This window comes from Panicum hallii, chromosome 9, assembly GCF_002211085.1.
Source record: "Panicum hallii strain FIL2 chromosome 9, PHallii_v3.1, whole genome shotgun sequence".
NCBI lineage: Eukaryota > Viridiplantae > Streptophyta > Magnoliopsida > Poales > Poaceae > Panicum > Panicum hallii.
Window position 1 is genome coordinate 68,882,335 of NC_038050.1, and position 21,275 is coordinate 68,903,609.

At 52.4% G+C, this 21,275-nt stretch overlaps 2 protein-coding genes across 3 annotated transcripts; one reads left to right on the forward strand and one right to left on the reverse strand.

The window, feature by feature from the left end:
• The first annotated feature begins 7,867 nt into the window (after positions 1 to 7,867).
• LOC112877238 lies at positions 7,868 to 9,377 on the forward strand. The gene is made up of 4 exons (XM_025941474.1): positions 7,868 to 8,421; positions 8,510 to 8,620; positions 8,739 to 8,822; positions 8,975 to 9,377. The coding sequence occupies exons 1-4, from the start codon at positions 8,017 to 8,019 to the stop codon at positions 9,008 to 9,010; spliced, it is 636 nt and encodes a 211-aa protein (XP_025797259.1). The 5' UTR covers positions 7,868 to 8,016; the 3' UTR covers positions 9,011 to 9,377.
• A 5,643-nt stretch (positions 9,378 to 15,020) lies between these two features.
• Positions 15,021 to 19,150, reverse strand: LOC112873734 (UPF0496 protein 1). Of its 2 annotated transcripts, none has more exons than XM_025936775.1 (2): positions 17,305 to 19,150; positions 15,021 to 15,334 (listed from the first exon to the last, which is right to left on the reverse strand). In XM_025936775.1, the coding sequence occupies exon 1, from the start codon at positions 18,469 to 18,471 to the stop codon at positions 17,326 to 17,328; it is 1,146 nt and encodes a 381-aa protein (XP_025792560.1). In that variant the 5' UTR covers positions 18,472 to 19,150; the 3' UTR covers positions 15,021 to 15,334; positions 17,305 to 17,325. The 2 variants fall into 2 exon arrangements, with proteins under 2 accessions (XP_025792560.1, XP_025792559.1); XM_025936774.1 differs by having other exon boundaries at positions 17,300 to 19,148.
• Positions 19,151 to 21,275: the final 2,125 nt, after the last annotated feature.

The window sequence follows — 21,275 nt, forward strand, 5'->3', positions numbered from 1 at the left end:
AGCATCTGATGGCACACCACCAGCAGAACGGCGGTAATTGTTGTTGTTGTTGTAGGAGCCGCTACGTGACCCGCTTGAAGAGGAGCCACGGCCGGGGCCAGAGGACCGCCCTCGGCCACGGGAGGGAGGTCCACCGCGAGTCTAGGGAGCACGATGACCCCATGACGCTGCGTTGGCGGAGGACGAGGTATAGGAGGTGTTGGCAGCTTGTTTTGTTAACCGGTGTTCAAAGGCCAGCATCTGTGAATACAGCTCAGTGGGCGAAATTGGCTCGACCCGGGTAACAATGGAGGACACAAAGGAATTATAGATCTCTTCATCAAGGCCAGTGAGCACGTACCCAACAAACTCCTCGTCACCGAGGGTTTGGCCGGACGCAGTCATCTCATCTGCGTAGCTCTTCATCTTGGAATAGAATTCGGTCATTGTGGACGCACCTTTTCTGGTTGTGGCAAGCGCGATGTGCGTATTGACGGAGCGAGCACGGGTACGGTGGCGTACATCCCGTCCAGCGTGCGCCAGACAGCAGACGTGAGCAGGGTGACTCCCATGAGCACCTCCCTCGTCAATGACGAGAGGAGATACCCGAGAACGGCCTGATCACGGGAGACCCAGCGAGCATACTCCGGGTTGGGTTGTGCGGATGTGGTGTCGCCTGTCCTGACGACGATGGTCTGGGCCGGCATTGCCTCGGCTCCAGTGAGTAGTCCCTCCAGCTGCGCCGCTCTGATTGGCGGCAGGATTTGGACTTTCCAGAGCATGCAATTGGTTTTGTTGAGTTTCTCAGCAATTGGGATCTAGGAGGAGGAAGGGATGGTGGTGGTTGAATTGGAGTCAAACGCCATGGCTAGATGAGATGTTTCAGAGGTTGGCTCTGTTACCATGTAAAATGGAACAGGTTAAAGCGTTTCTACCACCCTTGGGTGGCCGCGGATTGCGTGTTTATATATACGCTAAGACTGGACGCAATAGCTTATACAAATAAGGCAACCCGAATCAATCTATTAGAGTTCTATTTGTACTCCAACCTAGAATATATCTTTGCTATCTACAGGAGATTGATCACTACCGGAAAAAAAATCTTTGCCGAGTGTCAAATATTTTGCCGAGTGTTTTTTTTCGAGCACTCGGCAAAGAGCTTCTTTGCCGAGCGCCGGTCTTTGCCGAGTGCCTTTGCCGAGTGCTGGTCTTTGCCGAGTGCCTTTTTTAGACACTCGGCAAAGATAATTTTCAAATCATATTTTGAAGTAGTAAATTAATTCAAATAAAAATATTTTCAACTATAAAGTTGTATAACTCATCAAGATGCACAATTCTTATTTTGGACATTTCTTCATTTGATAAAATAAATATATATTTGTTCACAAAACATATATATCTCTCTCGTAATTTATGAAACTAGAAGAGAGATATATAAGATTTGTGAACAATATTAGAATTATCATGTCAGATGAAGAAATGACAATACAATCAAAATAAACTTTGTAGATCTTGAGAAGTTATAAGATTTTACAGTTGACAATATTTTAATTTGAAGTCATCTTGTCAACAAAAACTACGTCTGAATATAGAAAATTTAAAATTCAAATTTTGCAAATGACCTTGAATGGAAAAACCATCAGAATTATAGTTGTAGATCTCAAAAAGTTATGAAAGTTTGTAGTTGACAATTTTTTGATTTGAAATCATTGTGTCATATTAAAATACGTTTGAAGTTTTCAAATTTGAAATTCAAATTTTGTAAACGATCTCGGATGAAGAAACTATCAAAATAAAAGTTGTAGATCTCAAAAAGTTATGCCACTTTGTAGTTTATAACTTTTTTATTTGAATTTATTTACTATCTCAAATAAATAATTTACACTCGGTTAATTATAATATGTGGAGAATAAAAATGTAATGTTGACACACTTGGTCCAATGGTGCAGTGGTAGAGGGAGTTGTTTCTGTGCAGGAGGTCGTGAGTTCGAAACCTATCATCAACAAATTATGAAAAATTGCTGAAAAAAATGTGCAACCCATTAGATGGGTCACTGGCTAGACGTGCATGCCTTCCCTAATAATTTTTTTTCCTGTTTCATTTTTTTGGTTTTTTTCGATTTACATTTTGCCGAGTGCTTCTCTTTGCCGAGTGTTTTTTGGCACTCGGCAAAGGCTTTGCCGAGTGCAATCGCTACCGAGTACCCTTTGCGGCAAAACCTTTGCCGAGTGTAATCGGGGCTTTGCCGAGTCCGGTAGTGGATTCGGTTGGTTGAATATTACATGCAGAGAAATTTCTAGAATATTATCTCTAAGAGCGAGCACTCATGCCATTTCTAACAACTTGCCCATCCATCCCAACAAGTACTCCTCTAGCACGGACGCCGCCGCCGCCTGGTCCCGCGAATCCGTTACGGACAGCCAGCTAGACCTGCCTCTTCATGTATGCAAATCCTCTGACGAGCGACGATTATCCGATCGATCCTCCGTCGTCGCAAAAGAGAGAAAGGTTCTCGTTTCTCTGCCTAGCTAGCTGGACGTCCGTTGCGCGGCGTAGCTATGCGTACGCTAGCGAAGTGTTCCAACCAGACGTGTAGGAAGCGTCCAGAACGTGGGCGGCACAAGAATTTGGCGACAGCGAGAGGGGCGTGCATGTATCTCCTGTCGATCGATGATGGCATTATTTGATCGAGACCTCGAGATATTTTGCCCCAGCAATCGAGTAGCAGCAGCTAGCAGACACTAGATACAAGTCGACATGTGAGCTTTACTTATCGGCGCTAAAAGCTCATGATTGTGCTTTGGTGTACGTGTGGGCTGTGGCGAGAACGAAATATCTTCGAGACCCTTTTTTTCCCATCCTTTTCTCTTTGGTTTTCTTATTACCGGCTATATGAATTGTTATGATGTACTGTATCGTAATACCACTGTACTAACTGAACACTTAACTATATGGTGGGAAATTCAGATGTTCCCTCCGTTTAAAATTATAGGTTATTTTAATTTTTCTAAGTTCGTATGCGACGGCTCACACGGAAGCTGCACCACTACTGTACATTTGATGAATACCACGCTGCATCTACTGACTACTGTGTACACAGCTGCAGCGATGCATAAGGCGTGCGTAGCAGATGCGCGCGCGAGTCAACTAATTACACCACGACGATCCAATAGCCCGGGATCGAGGGGACTAACGTACCTCATGAGATGATGATGAGAAGATGCCCTCGTACTTGCACGCGAATCGGCCACGAATCGCGGTGTCGGAAGACCACTACCTGGTTGTAACACAAACCTACTGCATGATGTCTACAGAAAGGCGGCCGGGCAGCCATGATGAGACATTGAGGTTCACGATCAGTCGACGTCGCGAGCTACGGCAGCGAGTATCTTTGCGATATTTATGCCTAGCTCGCTGGCATGCATGCTTATCTGGTGTCTGCTCCACGCGCATCGTCACTGTGAGAATAGGGGTACTATATATTGTATTTTATCAGGCTACATGAGGTTAATCATTTTGAACTTCTATCCTTTTAAGTTCAATCACGTTCGTGACATAAATAAAGAAAAATCAAAGAAATCAGAACGCATGCACAAAAAGTAACACACCCGTTTTACCACGGCCAGCTATATATTAACCTGCATGTACAGCGGCAGGGCACAGCAGCAACCGCATGTGTGAAGATGGAGCTAGCCCTCGCACATGCACGCATGTTTCGATGTTCATTAATTACACGCACGTCAGCACATATGACTGTTCCAAGTGTCCCTCAGTCCCTCTACGTGTGAGTACGCGCGTAGCCCGCACGTACCTGGACGCGCGCTGCTACTGTCCGCGCACTGTACAGCGTACGTGCGACCCATGCATGCAACCAAAAGGCGGTGTCCATCGGAGGGGGCGAGAGCCGAGAGCCGGCCAGCCCGCAGCCAGCGATCGAGCCGCTCCACGGGGGCCGTACGACGTCGCACGTGCGGGTTTAATGCGGCGCGGTAGAGCACGTAGCATAGCATAGCATGGCCGGCCGGCCGGCCGCCCCGCGCGCGTCCTGCACGCACGCCGCATGCGGAGCCATTCAATTACGCCTGCGTGCCCGGCGGCGAGCGGGGGCGGGGCCGGGCCGTGCCGTCGCCCGCCGACGGCCACCGGGCTAGCGAGCTAGCTCGGCGGCTGGCCCGGCCGGGCGCGCGCGCTGGCTGCCCAACTGTCCCGTCCGTGTCAGTTGCCGCTCGCTGCATGCAGACGCTAGCTGCCCGCCCCCTTAACGCCGGAACAGTGTCGGATCGGGCCGGCCGGCGCGGTGTCGCGACGCTCGCCCCCCGCCGCGCTGGACGGCTGCCCAGCTGTGCTGGAGCCACTGTGCCGTCCCGCCAGATCCCAGTCCCCCATGCATGCGTGGATCGACGGCGCGTGCGCAGCGTGCCGTGTCAATTAAAGCTAGCCGATCAGACAGGCGGCGGTACACGTCAGCCCCATCGAGCGAGTTCATTCGTCTACAGTTTAGTAGTTTACTACCTGGCGACTGAGCACGCAGCGTCCCTGCGCTGCAGATAATTTGCTGGCGCAGTGGGGTTGGTGGTGTCCTCGATCTCTTCGGGTGATCCTCTCGATGGTTGCAGGCGTAGAGTGGGCGAGGTTGAAGTTGGAGTGTAACCAGGGGCGCCTGTGCAAAGCTCTGGAACGAGCTAGCAGCCATGGCGATGGCGCCGGGCGTACTGATCGAACCTCGGCGTGATCTGGTCGATGCCCGCGCTTGCGTTGTACGCCTATTAATCGCGCCCGGCTGTTCTGGTCCAGTCCCAGGCGTCGTCGAGCATGCGGCCGGGCGGGCGGCAGCTGCGGCGTGCGTGCTAGCTACAGCAATATGAACCTGCATGCATGCATGTGCCCGGTTTCGTACTGCGTGGGTGGCTCCAGCAGCGCACACGCATGCAGCGCATATGTACGCGGCTGCGCCCTGTCGTCGCGTTCGCGTACGTCCTTGGCCTGCATCTGATCTAGCCGCAGGCAGCAATGATCGGCGCGACTGTTCCTCCGCTCGGTGTCGATGCGCGTACGCCCAGCTGTCCCTCGTGTCGTGCCCGCTACGCGCGAGCAGCAGATGCGGAGGTTTTACCCTGCCTGTCGTCGTGCCCCTGCATGGGCCGGGGTTCAAAAACCATGGATGCGAATGCAATGCGCATGCACACAGGACACCGCAAAAAAAAAATGTAGTCGCTTCTCACGAAGGAGCGAAGTCTTTGTGTGAAATCAGTATGGACTATTATTTTATATACAAAATGTATAAATATTATAAAACCACTCTTTGAAATAAATCTAAAAGTACCATCTTCTAATGTCCGAATTTGACACGTAAAAGAATGGGGAAAATTATATCACAAAAAAAAAATCCATAATGCATAGCTAAAGTTTTGAATAGTTGTATAATTACCAGCTGCATGCACATAAGACTTATTCGTAGAAATAAATAACGAAATAGGAATGTAGCTATAGACCTATAGTGTGCTGATTAACGAGGATTGTGCGAAAATGCAAAGTTATAGTGATTGTAAATATTCTGTATGACTCGAATGTGTTTTTTTGTACCGACAATCAGGGTACAACGGACATCAGCACATTCAGAATACTATGTCCTCCGGCTAGATCATATTAGTTAAAGAATCAATATTTAGTTCACTTCGACTCTTACCGAGTTTTTTTTTAAAAAAATATTAACATATGTAGTGCCAAAGAAATAAACAATTCAATTCATATTTCTTGATGGATTTACTGATGCTAGCTCAATATTGTCAGAGCATATCTACGAGACTCTTTATATCTTTAGAATAGAGATTTTGTTAAAAATTTATCCTCCAACAGTCTCTTCTTTAATTGGATATCTAAATATAGACCCCCTCTATTCTGGATATCTCGGTAGCCAAAGATGGAGAGCGAGAATTGCTCTCTAAACTACGCATAAGATATAGAAAAGCCGTTGGAGAGTACAAAGATATAGAAAATAATTTTTACTCAAATAACTCTCTAAATAATGATTTAGAGAGTAGATTTTAGAAAGACTCTTGAAGATGCTTTTAATGTTATTTTTCTATAAATTTAATTATAGTGGTATAATTCCGACTTAGGACGGAGTTGATGTGACCTCTGACTTGAAAGGATGGAGTATTTCGTTTTCTAAGTATTTTTATGTGCATTAATCAGTATGGTTGCCCTATCTTAAGGGTCTATTTGGATGGGTTAAAATTTAGTGCTAAACTTTAGCATCTATTAGCATTTATACCTATTCTAAAGTTTTTGAGTATTTGCTAAAATTTAGCCCATCCCTATTAGCACTCCTATTTGGATGCGGTAGCGTTAAACTTTAGCACTTTTACGCATTAGCACTTGGATCCAAACACCCCTAACCTGAGCACTTTCGCATGCATTAAATCTGTCAATTACGCCCGGGCTAATCCGGTTAGCTGTAAAAGAAGCTGTATCTAAAGAAAGGACAAGCTGGATCAGGTCAGCCTGCGTAAAAAGAGAGGATGAACTGAAACGCTATCGCTCCGCTAGCCCGTCCTGGGCGCGGCTTTTCCGTCGCGTGATTTAAACGCTAAAGCCCTGGCCAGGTCCTAAACGCTGCGCGCCTGCGCCAGGTCGGACCGGCCGAGAGGGTCCAATCTGTTCCCCTCGCTGCACGCGCGGGCGTTTTCTCCTTGTCGTGTTCCTCTCTCGCCATCCATCTCCTGACCCCTGTCCACCAGCTGAGCGATCGACCGCTGATGGATCGAGCTAGCAGCAGCACTAGCAGCTGGCGCCCCGTGCTTTTTTATCGAGTCGCGACGGAGTAGTGCGTACGCTCTCTAGGCTAGGACGCAGCGGTTCATAAAAGTCGGTGTTGATGCGCACCAACCGCCAGAATTTACCATGTCACCTGGAGTTGATGCGTGTCACCTCACTTCGGGCTTTCAGCCGCGCACGGGCGCGTTGTCGCCGCAGGATCCGAGTCAATAGCTCCATTTTTCACACACGCTTCCTCTCTTCTTGAGACCAGAAACTGCTGCTTGCATTGCGACATGGCATCATCACCAAATCGATCGCGATCACACTAACACGCGCCAGCTCACAGCGAACTAACTCCGCCCAGCTAGAACGCACATCGCCGGCCGGACGGGATCACGTCACGCCACAGGGCGGATCCGTCCCGTGCCCGTAGTCGTGCGGGCGCCGAACAAACCGGCCACAAAAATCACCTGATGACCGGTAGGAGATACGCCGGACGTACGTGGACAGCAACGCCCCAGCCACCACCAAAGTACCCCCCATTCCCCAACGAAATCAACCGGCGCCGGCCGGCCACCGCGCGCCGCACGGCTCGCTCAGGTGAAAATGGCCGACACGGGCGCGCAGGCGGCTGTGCGCCACGGCGCGCGACAATCCCGGCACTGTGGAGCTGGCACCAACCACCCGCGCCGCGCCGCGCGTTGCCCCCGGATCGCCCTCCAAAATCCCGCAGGCGCGGCGCGACCCGGCCGGCGGCCCATCCCCGTATGCCTCCCACCAGCGTGGCGACGGGCGCGGTGGATGGCGTACGTACGGCTGGGGCGGAGGAGTCAGACGAGGCCGAGGCCGAGGCCCGCGTGGCGAGGCGCCCCGCCCCCACCGCGTCACAGTTGCGTACGCCCCGCGACGGGGTCAGCCTCGCTGTCCCGCACGTGGTGGCTCCCGGCTCCGCCTCCCGCTGGCCGCCGACGCCGCGGCCCCACGCCCGCGTATCCCCCACCTGTCGGCGAGGCCGCCACGCGCGGCGGGAGGGGTCGGATCCACCGTCTCCCGCAGGCCGCTCTCCTCCGCGCCGCTACTTAGCAGTACCGCCGCGCTAAGCACAACCACGCGCCCGTGTACTGCCCCGCTACTCTAATCAGTCTACTTGACCACTGCAGCTGAGCTCGCTCGTGAGGGGATTCGTTAGCGGTGGACGGGTGGGAGGAGAGCCGTAGACAGACAGGGACGCAAGCCGTGGCGTTGTTCGAGGGCGGGCAGCTGTGCGGGTGAGGGAAATGGACGAGGAGCTGGCGATGGCGATGGCGGCGGCGGCGAGCTCCGAGTGCAGCAGCGGCTGCCAGTCCGGCTGGACCACGTACCTCGACGACCACTCCTCCTCCTACTCCTGTGGCAGCGCGCGGTTCCACGGCAAGGCGCGGCAGCCGTACTACTGCGACTATTCGGAGGAGGACGACCTGTCCATGATCTCCGACGCCTCCTCCGGCCCGCGCCAGCAGAGCTCCGCCGGCAACGACGTCGAAGGCGGTGGTGGTGCCGCCGCCGCCGAGGCGCACGCCAATGCGGAGAGGAGAGGGAGGCGGGAGGCGGCCGCCGCGGACAGGCGGCAGAGCAAGAGGACCGCCGCGGCGTCCCTGCTCGAGGACACGGCCAGCTCGCCGGCCTTCTTCGGATACTCCAAGGTACGTGCCTGGCCCATGCCTTGCCGGCTGCACGTTGGTCATCCTCATCCATGATTGCTGATGCAAAGTTTCGTGATTTAATTTGCAGGCGATGGGCTCGGGAGAGGCCACTGGCTGTGGCGTCGCGGACGCCCAGATGATGGAGATCGGCAATGCGGCAGACTTCTCCTACGCCTTCTCCACCACGACGGGCTTCAAGGTGCGTCGTCGCTCACTCACCGGCTCTTGGCATCAAGCGATGAACGTGAACGTCTGACACCGTTCCTTTGCGCCCATGGCGATGACTAATTTGGTTCTGCATTTTCCTCTTCCAACAGTCTCCCTTAAATGGAGCTGCTTTCGGTGGCTACATGCAAATGCAGTACTCCCCGGCTCCTGCCAAGCCGATGCCCACGAGACAAGTGAGTGAGCATTGAGCATTCCTCCCAGCATGCTGCTCTGTTTCTTGTTCAGACAAACAGTCAAATATAGTAGTAGTATCTATCCTTGTTGCGCTTTGCACCCTAGTCTTTATCTTACCAGAAGAAAAATGGCCGGTGTGACATTTTCGCAGGTGTGCAGAGACGCGCCGGAGAAGAAGATGTGGTGACTGCCGAGTGCTGCTTGATCGAGGAGCTTTCGCCGGTGCCGGCTGGAGCGAAGGATGTCCATGGGCCATGGCTCGCTCCGCTCTGCCGTGTTCCAGGGAGCACGAGGAGATGGGCAGACTGGCTCGAGTGCGTTTGCAAATCTTCTTCAGATCTCCAAGAGATCCTCTCCTCCTATCCAGTAATCCCCCATCTGTTTTGCCACCTCTCTCTCTCTCTCTGCCCCTGGTGTGTGTTTTCACTCTGAACTGTGAGCCCCTGTCCTGTTCCTCCCCATCTGCAGTTAGCGAGTCTCTGCCCACTCTTTTAGCTGTCATTGCAGTGGGAAACAGCAACCTGAGGCAAAACAAAACAAAACAAAACAAAAGCAAGCGCGCCAACGTGAAACGAGAACCCTTTTGCTCCTCGCGGTCACACGCTGCCGCTTTGTCACTGTGTGTGAGCATGCTCCCTCCCCTCTCCTCTCCAGTCAGTGCCTCAGTGGTAGGGAGGAGCATACCCATCTCTTTCTGGGGGCGCCTGGGCTGGGGCTGCCCCTGTTGGGCGATGGCGAACGTTGACGTCAACCGGCTCCGGTCCGGCGGATGGAACCGTCCACTGCTCACTTCTAGATATTTGCAACAGAAGATTCAGCGCGCAGCTCGCCGCCATGAATGCCGGCCAACCAACCAACGCGAGTGTCATCATCCGCGAAATAATCTTAGGACCAACCTGGACCTCCAAGCCCCCCGTCCACTAAACAACAAAGCTTCCAGATTTCGTACGTACGCGCTGCAATTTTTTTCTTTTTTATTCCGCGTGGAGCTAGAACAGATGGCTGGGCAGCGGCCATGCGTGTCTTTGTCGTGTGTGATCCGCCCAAAAGGAAGCGGCACGACTCACCGTATTCAAGACGCCGGGGCGAGGGCTCGAGGCCCCAGCGTGGTTGCCAAGCTGGAAGAGCCGAAGAGGACGATCCAGGGAGAGGGGGAGGAGGCTCCAGCTCCAGTCCAGTGACCAGTGGTGGTGGTAGCTGAGAGCGAGCGTGCGTGGCTCATGGGGGCGCGTACTGCTCCAGCACAAGATCTCTCTGGCCAATTCTTTAAAGCGGCGGGGGAGCGGCATGTGCGCGGCGAGTACTTGTGTCCGCGCGCCGGCCGGGAGGGGGGTCCCTTGGTTTAGTGCACGGTTGCGGTAAGATACAAAGCGGCGGCAGGCGCGGGGCAGCGTAACTGCGAGCCCTGCCTGCCCCCCACTGGCCGTCGCCAGCTCCGGCCAGCGGCAGCTCGAACCGCGCGGCGCCACCTGCCGCGACGCCCGGCGACGAGGCCGGCCCGTCCCGCCGCCCGGCTCCGAACATTTTGCACCAGCTGGTTCGCAAAACCAATGTACTACCCTCAGTCAGACACCCGGCGACGACCGATAGTTTTACGGCGGGACCGATGCGCCCTCGCGGCCGATGCCCCGGTTCACGGTGAGCGAGCAGGCTTGAAAATCGCAGCGCCTTTGCAGGAAGTGGTAAGCATCTCTCGTTATGCCCGCTACTACAGTTGGGGATTCAGGGACATACCCCTGCTGCTTCCTGCTACGCACCCATCTGCTATCCTGTCGCTGGGGGAATATATTTGCAGTTTTGCTATTTGTAACTAGATAGACTAGAGTATATATATATTTGTATATGGGGCACAGCCTATGGTGACATGAAGTGACGCACTGGTTGGTATGGTGGCTGGCTGGCGATGCTGTTCTTGTTTCTCGTCCTCTTCCCTCTACCCATCTCTCTTTCCGGTTTTGCCCAGAAGGACGGACGGCCGGGTAGGAAGTGCGTTCAGGTGACGACGGCGAGTCGGCAAAGGAGAGGAGGGGATTGCCGTAGGGTGCCCTACCGCCATTCGCGTGATGCGCCCGCAGGCGTGGTCGCTCTCGGAGCCAGGGTGGCCCGAGGCCAACGAGAGCCCGGCAAGGCAAGCACCGGGCGGCAGGGCGACGGGACGGGACGAGATGGCGCGGGCGGATCACGGTGGCGTCAGGGGGGCGCCGCCCCTGATGAGGTGGCGGTTTCCGGAACGGGGGGTGCCGGCCCCGTGGCGTCAGGAAAGGATGGGCGCGGGATTGTTCGCATCGGCGCGCATCATGCGCGCTCCGCCAGCGAGGCCGCCTGTACTGCCCGCTGCCGCCTGCCGGGCCAGCCTCGCCGCGCTGGCGGTGATGGCGCGCCAGCGGGCATCGATCCATCCCTGCGCCGCCGTACCGCGGTCACGCGCCGGGATCCGTGCGCGCGCCGCTTGGAGCCCGGTGATTCCTCCCTCGTCCTCGCTAGACTGCCGCGGTACACCTGGACGGGGGCGCGGCCGCGCGGTAAATAAACAAGGCCGCGCCGACTGTCTTTATCGCCGGTAGCCTGGTCTCGCCGCGGATGCCGCCGGGGGCAGCTAGCGTCGCTGTCCGTGAATCTGAGGACACGGTTGTCACTCCGGCTTCATTTACTCCGCCAGCGCGCTGGCCGTGCCCGCGCTCAAGCGGCAGGAGGCAGCAGCGATGCCCACCCACACACCCTGCGCACAGTAACCCTAGCGAGGAGTGTACTCCTGCCGCTGTACACGCCTACTAGCTGCAACGACACTGTACATGCCTGCCTGCCTGCCTGCACACGTATAGTACTAGTATAGGAGAGTATTTATACGACCAGCACACGTACTGTGGGGCGCTGAATCGGTCGCCTCGTCGATCTGATCGATACGGTCGACGTGCGGTATTCAAGAGGGGTGCCTCGCCATACACCGCGGCTGGGGCGGCGGCGGCTGCTGCTGGTGGTGGTGCCGCCGCCGCCGATCGCGGCAGGCAGGGGCATGCGATCAACTTATGATGAGCGGTGGCCATCTGGCAGCGTCGCGTTAATGCGCGGATGGAGCCGTTCGTTCTGCGTAAAGGCACGCAGCGCCTCTCTGTGTACATCTGGGCTCATACATGCGCTGACAGAAAGTTATTGGACTCACTGTAACAGTTTAATCGCTTCGCGATGCAAGGTGTTTATCCTAGCCAGCGCTTCATTTTCACGGTTCATTGCAGCTGAAAATGACGCGGTTCAGAAATGTAGACAAAAGGTTACAGTGCGGTGAGAGGGAGCAACTGGTGAAGCTCTCCCAAGGATGGATCAAGACATCCTTTGCACAGTGAGGCAAGATTCCCGCCACATTCCCGCCAATGCCTCACCAATTTACAATGCGCGGCCACATCCAGGGCTGTCCCCCTTGGATCCATCCTGGTGTAATAATAAGCTGCTTTGCATTCATAGTAGGCCAGGCAACACGCACTAAACTATGACAGGCAAAGTCAATCCCTGTCCCCTAGAAGCGGAAAACCGGCACGGCCGCTACGCAGATACGGAACAGGCTCGGATCGGCTGCGGCTGCGGCATCTGGTTTTGGGGCTCTGTAGTCTGCTCCAACCTGCTGATTCTGTCATTGCGCTTGCTCCATCTCCCAATAATCCAGTGTTGGGTTGGGTCGTCAGACCCAAGATATAGGAGCCTGAAAACTCACCGGCACCATTGGGTTGGTTGAATCTCCTTCGTGATCAGGCCTCCCGACCAGCTGCATCCCAAACCCAAAGCCTTTCCACACAGTTCTCTGAAGTGTTCCGGGGGGACAATACGGTTCCCCCCATCCAGCACTGCCTTTTCTGAATTGTGAATCGTCAATTCCGGGGCCTATCCGAACCGCGGACAGAATCATCTCACGCGCACTCAACGAGCACGCACACATGCGTGTTGTGTGGAGATGAGCACAAGGCATGGGGAGGACGCAAGGCAATGCAATGCAACAGCTGCCGCCGGCCGTGCCATCATGCCGAGTGGCGGCAGCTTTATGCCCATCATTGGAGATTGGAGACGGAACCCAAACCTCCCCCTGCTCGCGCCCCCGATATCCGGTTCTGATGCCCCGCATGTGCGTCCATCGCAGGAGAGTTCAGAAACTGTACCGGCACAGTGAACGCGATGCTCCCCGCTTTGATACCTGAAAAGGTCGAGGGTTCACTTGGCTAGCTGGATAGATTGCGATCAGCCGCCCAGGGTAATGGCCTAGTAGCAAACGAAAAGATGCTTCTCTATAGGTGGAGTGGTCCAGGCTTCTGTGTTTGCGACTGTTCGCACGTCTCCTTGGAGTTGATTAGCTGATACTGATAGCGCCCTGAATGGCTTCGCCCTGCTTGGAGAGCGGAGTAGTCGAGCAGAGTTCGTGATCCGACCAGTGTCGTCGCACAAGGGAAGTACATTGAACCTATAGGTGATATCATGCACTGACATATCATCTCAACTGAATAGACAAGCTGTATAATAAATTATCATTTGTGTTATCTTATAGTATACCGTATTTTTTAATTTGTGGAATGGAAAAAGGGAATATCATGAGTAGTATAACAACAACTCGTGAACTTGTATAATGGTGAGTGAGTGCTCTCATAGTTCTTAATTTTAACCTATAAGACGGTTGTTTCGCGAAGCAACCATCTCATTCTCTTTCCTCCTCTTTCTCCTCCGCATCATCAAAAATTATAAATAGATCTGCATAAGATAAGCTATAAAATTACTGACGTGTAGCAATATATTTGCCCGAACGTTTCCACGCTGCCCCAGATGACAGCCGTTGCCGTGTCAGCGTTGCCTGGCTCAACGGCACTGCAGATGCTTGGCCGGAGGAGATGTTCAGTTCCCGTGTTCAGGATACTGTAACCCGTTCATGGATTTGTTGATTCCCTCAGCGGCAGTGCTGGGGTTGTGCTTGGATCGCACGTCGTGCTCCCTCTCGCAGCAGCAGAGAGTAGACTAGGATCCATCGGCGCAAGGTTTGACCTCATCCTCCTCGGGTTCACAGACCAAACAGAGGCGGGGCGTGGACGCGTCGGGCCAGACGAGCACGGACCGCGCGTAGGCGTGTAGCCCATATCGGCGGGCACGTGCGCGCCACCATCGCGGGCTCCTGTAGCCAGCCAGCCACATGCGGGGACCGAGCGTGGCATCGCATGTGTGCACGGGGCGTCGCGCAGGCGCGGCCCTACGCTGCTGCTGTTCCGCATCGAGGGCCGCGGGCAGAGAGAGGCCCGGGCGGCAAATGCGCGGCTGCGGCCACGGCTTGGGGGTAGGAGGGCGTGCGGCACGGCGAGTCGAGCCCTAGGAGGAAGGCTAGGAGTCAATCGGCAAAACAAAAAGACTCGGGCGTTTAGGGCCCGCTAGTTTCCAGCACTCTAAATTTTAGACCCATCATATCAAAGAGAATTTTACTATTTAAAAATATTAAATAAAATCTATTTATAAAACTTTTTCACAGCTGGGTGCTAATTCGCGAGACAAATTTAATGAGCCTAATTAATCCATAATTTGCAACAGTGATGCTACAGTAATTATCCGCTAATCATAGACTAATATACCTCATTAGATTCGTCTCGCGAATTAGCACTGGGGTTCTGCAATTAGTTTTATAATTAGACTTTATTTAATACTTATAAATGATAAGATTTTTTTGATGTGACCCTCTAAACTTTAGACCCCAGAAAACGAACACACCCTTAATTAGTGCGGCACGTGACAGGCCACATGCGGTTCGAGTTGCTAGAGTTCCAGCTAACAGGCTAGGGGCTAGCTCAAGCCCAGGGGTTCATATAATATAAAAGTACTCTGCGCAAGAACAAATCGGGCAGGGCTGATTGATGCCCCAACGCAGCATTGCCAGCCCATCACATCCGCTCACACACAAACGGGTTAGCGCGTCGCGGAGCTGGGCCAACACGCGACTACCGACCGGGCCCGGGCCAACCTCCCCTCTAGAGTTACTCCTCTGTATTTCCCAACTGATAAGTTGTTGATGTGATGCAAGCATACAACCATAAGCAAATTTTTACCGGCCCTCCGGCTTCATTTTCACTATGGTTATCCATCCAGCCGAAGCATGACGCGAAGGAAACGGTCCACAAGTAAAACCTCTTTGGCTTCAACTGAATGTCAGAGGTGAAAGAAACAGGCAGCAGCACTCCCGGTGACACATCCACAACTCCCACGGCGGGTATTAAGCGACAGATATAGGGATACGGCCCAGAGGCCAGAGAATAGTAGAGTGCGTCCTAAAAATAAGGTATAAAGGAAACAAAGAACCATGCCGGTGTTCTAACCACAATTTGGATAGGGAACATATAAGATTTTTTTTTGATGAAAGGGAACATATAAGTTAGTTATGCTGATTCTTGTTCACAGAAGTCCACGAGCATTATTTGTTGCTTTAGGACAATCATCACTTTGTTTGCTTCCTCGTCTAAGCCACAGACCCTTTCATGCACATCACTGTCACCAATCCCTGCAAAACCATGGGAAACATAATGAGTTCAAAGACTTTCCTCATTGATCACTAATTTCATAGGAAACTGTACATGGCAAAACCACAAAAACGACCAAATATATATCTTGAAAATAATTTTGAGTGATGCAAGATTTCAAACCATTTCAAACAAAACTTATTAGCAGTTCTGAATTCTGATCCACACGACTTCCAAGATAAATAGTAAATGGACAACAAATTCCATGCAGTCCTATGCTATGAGGAGGTAACAGGTAAGCCAACATAGGGCCCGTTCGTTTCCTACCGTCTAAACTTTAGACCTATCACATCAAAGAGAATCTTACTATTTAGAAGTATTAAATAAAATCTGTTTATAAAACTTTTTGCACAGCTGGGTGCTAATTCGCGAGACAAATTTAATGAGCCTAATTAATCCATAATTTGCCACAGTGATGCTGCAGTAATCATCCACTAATCATGGACTAATATACCTCATTAGATTCGTCTCGCGAATTAGCACTGGGTTCTGCAATTAGTTTTGTAATTAGACTTTATGTAACCCTTCTAAATGACAAGATTCTCTTTGATGTGACCCTTTTAAACTTTAAACCCCAGCAAACGAACACACCCATAGAAGGTGACCTCATTGTGCTATCTAAGGACGAAAAAAAGTTGCTATTCTGACCACAACAATCAGTCATCAACTGTATAACATGGTTGCAAATTTTCAAAGAACTGTAGAGCAGCTTTTCGGGACCACTGTTATGACAATTGTTACATTTCTGAAAATGGGTGCTATCTTTCAAATGAACTGCATAGATCATGAAATAATTGCTAGTTATTCAATTATACAAGACATCATGGAGCACGTGCAGATATTCAGAATTTAGGGGGGGGGGGGGAATAAGTGCAGATACTTCGAGTGCTATAAAATGGCATCACTGGGAACAATAATGTGTTCTAAAGAAACAAGTACAAAATAATTTAAAAGCAAGAAATTAAAATGTACTACATTAAAAATAATGTGGACAGAATTAGCAAGGAGTGTACATAGTTAAGCATGAATGTTGTAATTGGTTACACAGATCATCTCAAGATTTCTAGTCTCTCTGCTGCCCTATCTAGTTCTGTGACTGTAAGACATGATTCTGTGTTTCTCTTGTTTCAACAATGGAAAAGGGGTGAAACTTGCTTCCTCAAAAGGGGGAAAAAAGAAAAGTAATGGAAAGAAAAGCATGTTGTAATTGGGCAATGAGTTAAATAAATTTACATAAACCTGAGAGAAGATAGATTTTTTTTGGTTAGCGGATGACTTTTCTAAAAATAATTTTCTAACATTTCAATGCGTTTTAGGATCATAGCATTTTAACCACCGTTTTGCATTAAAGAAAGACAAGGGGGCCACTACTGAGAAGTTCTCTTAGATCACAGAACTTCTGAATTAAAAATTTCCCTTCACTTAGAAGCATAGATGACTTGAGGAAAGAACAGAGGCAACAACACCTACACGTCTGGAACATGGCAACAACCAGGTGGCCTAGACAACAACCTTCTCATTTTTTCTTTCTCAAGAGACTTGAAAATCTGGATTTATGGATAATTCAAGAAAAGTGGAAGTTAAATGCAATAGTTTGACTGTTAAGTGCTAATTCAGATGACCTCTTTGGATCATAATCATGATTCAAATTGCGTCTAACACTAGCAATACAAAGAGTAGAGTTTTATAATATATTTACTTATACCTAGAATTGAATAACTGATCAAAACAAAACACGTAGGGAACTTATAGTAACGCGAACAAAAATGTTGCACAGTACAAAGGGGAGAAAAGAGATACCAAGTATGAAAGCAAAGATAACATGAATCAGGATGATGAAATAATTTGATTCATCTACATATTTCTACAAGGTGTATCTCTTATGTACATAATATTCCATCACAATATTATCCAGAGTACATGACGGTATCTGAAGACATTCATACCTTACATTATTCCACTTCTTTTTTTTTCAGTTTGGATTCCGAATGATCCTTTGCAGCACGACGGTCCTTGCTCGACGGATATCTCGGCTGCACCGGTCCGCCTGCTCCCCAAGATCCTCAACACTCTTCATGAAATTTTCCAGCTTCTTCTTGATCTCCTCCACCCCAAATTTCACTGCCTCCTCATCCCGCTCAGCAAACTCTACGCAGTCGATCATTGAGCTGATCTCCACCTCCACCCGGTTGATTAGGACTTTGATACTGTCCAAATCCTTGATGGCAATGAAGGTGCCGACCTGCATTGCGCTCACCACATCCTTTTGTCCACGGAGCGCGTCCTGATACCCTTTCAGCAACGAATCGATCCACTTCCCCATAGACCCCAGCGGGATTGCAGCAGCCGCGGCCAATGCTGCAGCGACAGGTGGGGCAGCAATGGCCGCGGCAACCACCGAACAGATGAGCACGGCTGCGAACGTGGTTGCGAAGATGATGCTTGACACCCGGCGCCACGCCTTGATGGTCTTGATCTTCTTGTCGAGCCGGTGCTTGCGCTGCTGCAGCTTCTCCAGCATGGTCAGCTGCTGCCGGTACACGGCCTGGAAGGCGGCGAAGAACTCGTCCGTGAAAGGGTCCCCGGCTGCCTTGAACTGGCGCAGCTCGTGCAACGTGCGCGCGTACCGGGCGGAGGGGGCGGCGGTGGCGGCGGCGTCATCCTCGTCGTCGAAGCGCTGGAGCGCGACGTGGAGGAGGAGCTGGGAGTCGCGGGCGCGCTTGAGGCACTTGTCGAGTGCAGTGCAGAAGTCGAGGGTGTGGAGGCTGCACTCGAAGTAGTCCTCGACGAGGTCGAACAGGTCGGGGCTCTTCCAGATGTCCTTCTTGCAGTCGAGGATGACGCGCACCACCTCCTGGTTCATGTCGAGGAGGCAGCCGGTGACCTCGCGGAGGGAGTCCAGCGACAACGACCGCACCTCGACGCCCACCGCCAGCGTCGAGATGGCGCGGCTCGTGCGCCGCTGCAGCGTCGTGTCGAACGTGCGCAGCTCCGGGTCCGACCGGCACGCCGCCTCGTACGAGCTCAGCTCCTCCGCCGGCGCCGCATCAGGCGGCAGCGCCGGCTCCGAGGCCTCCGGACGCCTGTGGCTCCCGCTGCTGCTGCTGCTGTTCCCCATTGCCGGAAGCAAAGACGGTGGTGGCACACTCAAATCAGGAACCCCCCAAAAAGAAGAGATTCCCCCCTTTGGGCTAATGAAATCTAGGACCAATCAAGAGACGTTTCAGCAATTAGAACGGATCAAACCAGCGAGCATTGGGAGAACCCAAGGATTCTAGCAACCGAAACGAGAGAGAAATTCCGAGAGCTCAGGAAAAAAAATCAAGAAGTGGATTTGGCGGAACGGGCGGAAAGCGGCGAGCTTTATCTCGGGGATCGAAGGCGCGTTGCGTCAGACCAAGGGCGACATTTCGGGGAAGCAAGCAGAATGAATGCAGGGGCCGGGAAGAGGGGGGATGGATTTGTGGAGTGGCCGCGGTGCGGTGCCGGCGCGGGTGCCGTCAGGCGAGCAGGCGGTGGTGGAGGGTTGATGTGGGGATGGCTTGTACGCATGACGAAGGGGATGGGGCGGGGTTGGCCATGGCCATCGCCGGAAGCAACCCGATGCTTGTCACTCCATCCCCCCGGCGCGCGCGCGTGTGGATGTGGTGTGCACTGCTGCAATGTGTGTAGCAACTCAGCGATTGCGCGTGCTCGTGCTGCCCCTTCCCGTTTCTCTCTCCTCGGGGAGGACGGAGGCGGCTCAGCTGCTTGGGGAGGAGCTTTGCCGCCTGGTGGAAGCAAGCAAAGCAACCAGTGGCGAGGGGAGAGAGAAAGAGCGTGCCGCGTGCGCGTGTTTGTTTGGCATGGTGCTTTGTCGGGCTCACGACAAAAAAAGGCGGAAAGGCCAATGCCAATCGGTGTGGGTCGAGAAAAGAGTTTGGCGATCTGCAAACCAAAGTTCTGCTGCCATATCTTGTGCGTTTCCGATGAGCTTCCGGTCAGGTTTCGTGGCGTTAGCCGACATGCTGAGCTTGTTCTTTTTTTTTCTGCTGAAATCCCTGAAAGTTTCCGAGCTGAAACCGGCGAGTGGAGCGTCTGAATTCCTCAAGGCACTCCGTTAGAGCTCATCACTTCCCACTAATTAGCCACATTACGCATGTGTCCAATCACGAGGCGTGCGGGGTGAGATCAGGAGTAAGCATAACTTACACTAATCCAACTCATAATACGTAGTACCATATACGATATATCCACATCTGAAGGAAATCCAGTGACCAAAGGCATCTCTGCATGTTGATCGCTCCATCCTCTGCTGTCTGACGGATGCAGGATCCCGGACTTTGGGCTAGCGTCAGCCCAAGTGTGGCCGTTATTTCTTCTCAGTTTTCTTTGTGTGATCGCCAAGTCTCAACAAACTTTGTGTCCATTTCCCTTGTGTGAAGCTTTTGGGTGCAGCAGCATCATGGCAATGGCAAGGGCAAGACGCAGCGGAGCAGTCAGTCCACGGCCATTGTGCTGTGATTAATTAAGCTGTGATTAGGAAGGAAGCGTAATGTTTCTAGAGGAAATGGCATCGGGGTTAAGCTAAGCTTAAGCAGGACCCGGTTTGACAAAGTGTGAACAAGCGGACGCGCAGCAGAAAAGACCAGAGGAACAAGAACAAAGCCGGCCGGCGCGAACGGGCGCGACCACGTGGTTGGCCCAGGAATCTTCAGTGAAGGACGACGGTGCGTGGGAAAGGGCTCCGTTTTCCTTTCCCGGCAGACGTCGCTGACATGCGGGCCCATGCTCGGCTTGGTCACATGGTGGCTGGCTGACCACGTTCCAAAGCCTGGCCAGCACGCGTCATGACTTACTGCGATCTGTTTGAGCATTCCCGTACACACCCTTGTTTTAGCTCGACAATGCATGTGGTTTCAAAAGTTTTCTGAATAAATTTCTTTTAATCGATCGCGCTACTTTTGAATGACATTGATTCGTTTTGAATCTACGCTGTCGGCCGTATAGAAACTTACAGCATCTGCAACTGCAATAATGCTGAGTCTTTACCGATTGGTAGAATGGGCGGTCAAAAGTTGAAAATCAATTCTCAGAAGATTGTACACGTGGAACACTGCTGCAAAAGGCTGGTCGTGTTCACGCGTTCACAACATGTGCACGGAGCAAGATTTTAAATAGCCGGGTAGAGCTACCACTAAATCCGACTATATCTGTTAGAAAGAGCAGCCGCTATGATATTTAGTCCATTAAAATCGGTTATAACCCGCTAAATATCGTAACGACAGCCCAACCGTTAAACGTTTTAGCCGATAGTTTAAAACCATGGCACGGAGGCCATGGCGTCCCTCGCGCAGCTTGTCGTCTTCCAGTTGCTTCCACATTCACACTGCGTACTCTGGTCGGACCAGGGTGCGCCAGACGACGACCAGGGAGATGATGGACGGACCCGGCCGGTCCGATCGCTGATCGTGCTTGCTTTGCGTGTCGACCTGCACACGGCGCTGCCCATCAACCACGCCGCGTACGTGGTCTCACATCGATCGTGCCCACGTTGAGAGATCTCACTCAAGCCAGGCGATCCGCACGCGCCGCCATCCGCAGCCAGCTCCCTCGCCGACCCGACAGTCCGACGACACGTGTCGATGGGTGGCGGCGCACGGTATGTAGGCCACCACCGGCGGTTTGCATTGGGCGTGTGTGCCCCGTCTGGGCGGACACGCTCGCTTAACGGTTCGCCCTTGCTTGCCTTGCGACACCATTGCTCGCCACGGGTGGTCGATCCATCCACAGACCAGGTTGCTTGGCTTGCATTGCATCGCCAAACAAATTCATTTTTTTTCTCTCCTCCTCCTCCAGAGAGAGGTCTGGATCCCGTGCGTGATCTCCTGATGAGAACGTGCAGGCAAGCCTCAGGCCTGTGTGCTGGCCGCTGCTGGGTGG

Excerpts from the sequence above, each read along its gene's own strand:
- LOC112877238 (XM_025941474.1), top strand. The coding sequence starts at position 8,017 with ATGGACGAGGAGCTGGCGATGGCGATGGCGGCGGCGGCGAGCTCCGAG. Across the intron at positions 8,621-8,738 it reads CCACCACGACGGGCTTCAAG|TCTCCCTTAAATGGAGCTGC; the intron begins GTGCGTCGTCGC and ends CTCTTCCAACAG. Across the intron at positions 8,823-8,974 it reads AGCCGATGCCCACGAGACAA|GTGTGCAGAGACGCGCCGGA; the intron begins GTGAGTGAGCAT and ends ACATTTTCGCAG.
- LOC112873734 (XM_025936775.1), bottom strand. The coding sequence starts at position 18,471 with ATGGGGAACAGCAGCAGCAGCAGCGGGAGCCACAGGCGTCCGGAGGCC.